Source organism: Alligator sinensis, unplaced genomic scaffold (genome assembly GCF_000455745.1).
Source record: "Alligator sinensis unplaced genomic scaffold, ASM45574v1 scaffold199_1, whole genome shotgun sequence".
In the NCBI taxonomy this organism is placed as follows: Eukaryota; Metazoa; Chordata; order Crocodylia; family Alligatoridae; genus Alligator; species Alligator sinensis.
This window is the reverse complement of record NW_005842008.1, coordinates 2,278,423-2,281,769: the sequence shown is the minus strand read 5'-3', so window position 1 is coordinate 2,281,769 and position 3,347 is coordinate 2,278,423. Positions and strand designations below refer to the sequence as shown.

General features: G+C 41.6%; 1 protein-coding gene across 7 annotated transcripts in view; it reads left to right on the top strand.

The window, feature by feature from the left end:
• Nucleotides 1-3,159, top strand: part of ARHGAP29 (Rho GTPase activating protein 29) — a 160,462-nt gene extending 157,303 nt beyond the window's left edge. For 6 of the 7 annotated variants that reach the window (XM_006021847.2, XM_025201909.1, XM_025201908.1 and 3 more), the window contains one exon: nt 428-3,159. In XM_006021847.2, the coding sequence (XP_006021909.1) occupies nt 428-1,329 (902 nt within the window). In that variant the 3' untranslated portion in view covers nt 1,330-3,159. The remainder of the gene's footprint in view (nt 1-427) is intronic. The other variant, XR_003093620.1, reaches the window with a different exon arrangement.
• The last annotated feature ends 188 nt before the right edge of the window (nt 3,160-3,347 follow it).

The window sequence follows — 3,347 nt, the reverse complement described above, 5'->3', positions numbered from 1 at the left end:
AATGCCAGTATATTAAACCAGAAAAAATGGATACAGCTGTAGTGACAAACAGCATTCCCTCTAAGCTGTATGGTGTGCACAGCCGTGCAGGCGCACCTGGCAGCGTGGCATGAGCATGCCTGCACGGCCATGCACGCCACGTAGCTTAGAGGGAACGCTAGTGACAAAGCTGCCTTTTTTCACCAGGATGGTAAAACCACCCCACCCCAGGTTGAACAAGGTGCATAAGTGAAAGCATAATTTTGCATTGGCAGTAGGCTTCAGCCAGCAGAGCTACGTGGGTCAGAGATTGCTTTTCATCATATCCTGGCCAGTACAGTAAGGCTGGCAGAAGCCCTGCTGATCCTTCATGGTTGATGCTAATTCTTTACAGTTTTTAGGTGTATGGTGTGAAAATAATGAAGTAATCCTTGTTTGTGTTTCCTAGGCAATGCTGAGACTCCTGTTTCAGAGGGAGATAGTGAGCAGTCTCGCGCTCTAGCCGAGGATGGCTGCAAAGTCAGTTTGTTGCCTGTAAAACCTAATCGTCAAATAACCAAAGTTCAGTTGCGATCTCCAAGGATAAAGCCAGTCATTCGCCCTGTGAGTTTGCCTGTGGAGAGAATTCTTCCTCCATGTGTTCTGAATGAGAGAAACTCACGGAACGTAGGTGTTTCAAGCCCAGAAAAGCTTGGCAGGAGTCCTACTATTGAAGAAGTTTCAGAAAGCAAGGCACTTCCTGCCATTAGTGCCTGTTGCAGGCTCTCTTGTTACGACACGCAGACTCTGAGGAAAACTTGGGATAAGCAGTATAAACAATATGATATAACTGCGAGGACAGCAATGATTGTGACCAACGTGCCCCAAGAGCACCGAGCACCAGAGTGTGGAAGTGCAGGCACTTCCTCTTCAACTTGCAGCACTGGTAATAATTCCACCAGTGCTGTTCCTCCCAATAAGCCATACAATGTCCCTGTCAGATCAGTGAGGGTGACATCAGAAGGGAATGCTCCAGATGCTAATCCTCTTGCTGCTTTCAGGGCACCAAGAACTTTGCAGCCACCACCAGGGACTTTTTATAAGCCTCCTTCCAATTACAAGGCCAAACAAAATGAGGAGAGTTCTGCCACCAGAGTTTGTGCAACCAGTGTGAGCTCTTTGCCTGCCCAGGAGAACACTGTGAAACAAATTAAAAATCCAGCCATTGCCTCAGGTGCTACTGAGCAAAACACAGATCAACAAAAAAATAGCTCAGAGGACATTCAGCAGGCAGACCTGAAACCCCCTTATCAGAGACTGCGACCAAAACGTATACAAGAACTAGAACACAGGGAAGCTCACTTTGTGTAGGGCCACAAATCTTTGTGGAATGTTGATGTGACTTACTGTTGTTTGTTTTTTGTTTTTTGTTTTTTTTTGGTCAATGCAAATATTTTCCCCCTTTAATCCTGTTCTTGTGCCATATTGGAATTATTTTTATATATACAGCATTTTAAACGCTGAGGGGAGACTGTGAAGGAAATATGAAGTTGAATTTTTTTAATTCAGTAGATTTTCATAAGTCTATTTAAATACCTTCCCAATATTGATGCAGCTAATCAGTGCATTTGGTAAGACACTGAACTTCAATTCCCTGAGTGGGAAGAAGTACTTATTTATAGAGAGAAACGACTGTTCTTGCGTGCAGCAATGAAAGGAGCCATTTTTTCAGTATAAATTATGTAGTAAAGATGAAGGGTTTGATGTTCAACTGTTTAATTAAGCATAAACCAAAGCTTGTGCTTTGCTCTATGAAAGCTTCTGTGTTCAGTTCTCCAATCTGTGCAATTAAAGCTTTGCCCCTAAATAGATTATATAGTGGCCATCATGGCCTATAATTATGTATCATACGTGTATATTTTATACCATCTTTATTTGCCAGTTTTCTGTATTGTCACTTTAATATTATTTGTACAGAAAAGATGCACTTACTGAGCTTTACTATTCAAAACCAATAGCAAATTTGCATCCGGTTACCTGTAGTATAACTTAGTAAGTGGGTCTGTGGTACACAGCCTACCTATTTCTGCTGCCCTCCGGAAGAGTACCGATTGCAGTGGTGCTGTCATTCCCTGTTACAAAAAAGCCAGTGTTTTCCCTGCTATAGTAGATCAGTTTCACTTCTTGCCCAGTGTAACTGAAATGAAGAATATAGTTTCAAGATACAGTGAAATAGGTGAAAATAACCAAAAATCAGCATTAGTAGGTGCATCTAATGGTTTTCCACTTGGTATTAAATGGTTTTTATATGTGCACTTGTATTGGCTTAAAAATATATTAACTTGTTAACATTCCACTGACTCCATGGTGTTTATAACATCTGGATTTCTTCTAACTTATTAAAATACAGACTCTTGGCCTTTACTATGCTTTAGTGTATGGCTTAGTATTTCCAGGTCTCTGGAAAATGAAAAGTGCATTCTTTGGAGAAGAATGCATTTAACTGGATTCTTCACAATACAAATGCCAAATGAGGGGCAGTAGCATAAGGCATTTTTAAAGAAGGGAATCAAAAGAACACTGACAGAAAGAAAAGCAAGGAGAGGGGTTTGGTTTGGTTTGGTTTGGTTTTGTTTGCCTGGTTTTCTGTCTAAACTAAAGGTTTTAACAAAGTTTCCTACATTTAAAACAAACCACAGAATAAACCCAAACACTGCATTTCAGTGGGCGTAGTCTGAATTTAGGTTCCAGAATAGAAATGCTTAAAGATTTACAGGACTGAACTTCTGATTCGCTGTTTTACTACCAAGGAAATGAAACTTCTGTGCTTGCAAAAATCCTCCTACCTCTGGGTATTTCTGATATGTCAGGAAACATTTCTTTCAATGACAGAGGGCTGAAAATGTGAAGGAGCAACTGGTGTGAGAAGCTGGCCAATGGCAATCTGTCAGATTCTGGCACCAGTATTCAGATCAAAAAGGGCAAATGGGAGAAAGGTCAAAGATTCCTTCTAGATACTGTGTAAGAGGCATTCCATTTCAAAAGAGGGATAAATTCACTTGATCAATGGGCAGGAATAAGCATTAATAAGTAAGTCTGAACATAGCAGAGAGCCAGTGTGAGGAAGGCAACAGAAATATGATATACAATGCCTGCTAGATAGAAACAGCAATGTAATTTCCATTAAATTTCTATTCTGTTCTGCTTGGTTTGGTTTGGTTTGTTTTCCTTGGGGACTATTTTACCCAGGTTAGTATACAGGCATGTCGCATCATATGCGCATTTAACTTGCACGAATTCAACTATATGCGGGTGGGGGGGGCGGGGCTTGAGTCTGCACCTGGCGCTGCCACCCTACCTGGAGGCCCCGCCCCCACCACGCTCCCCAC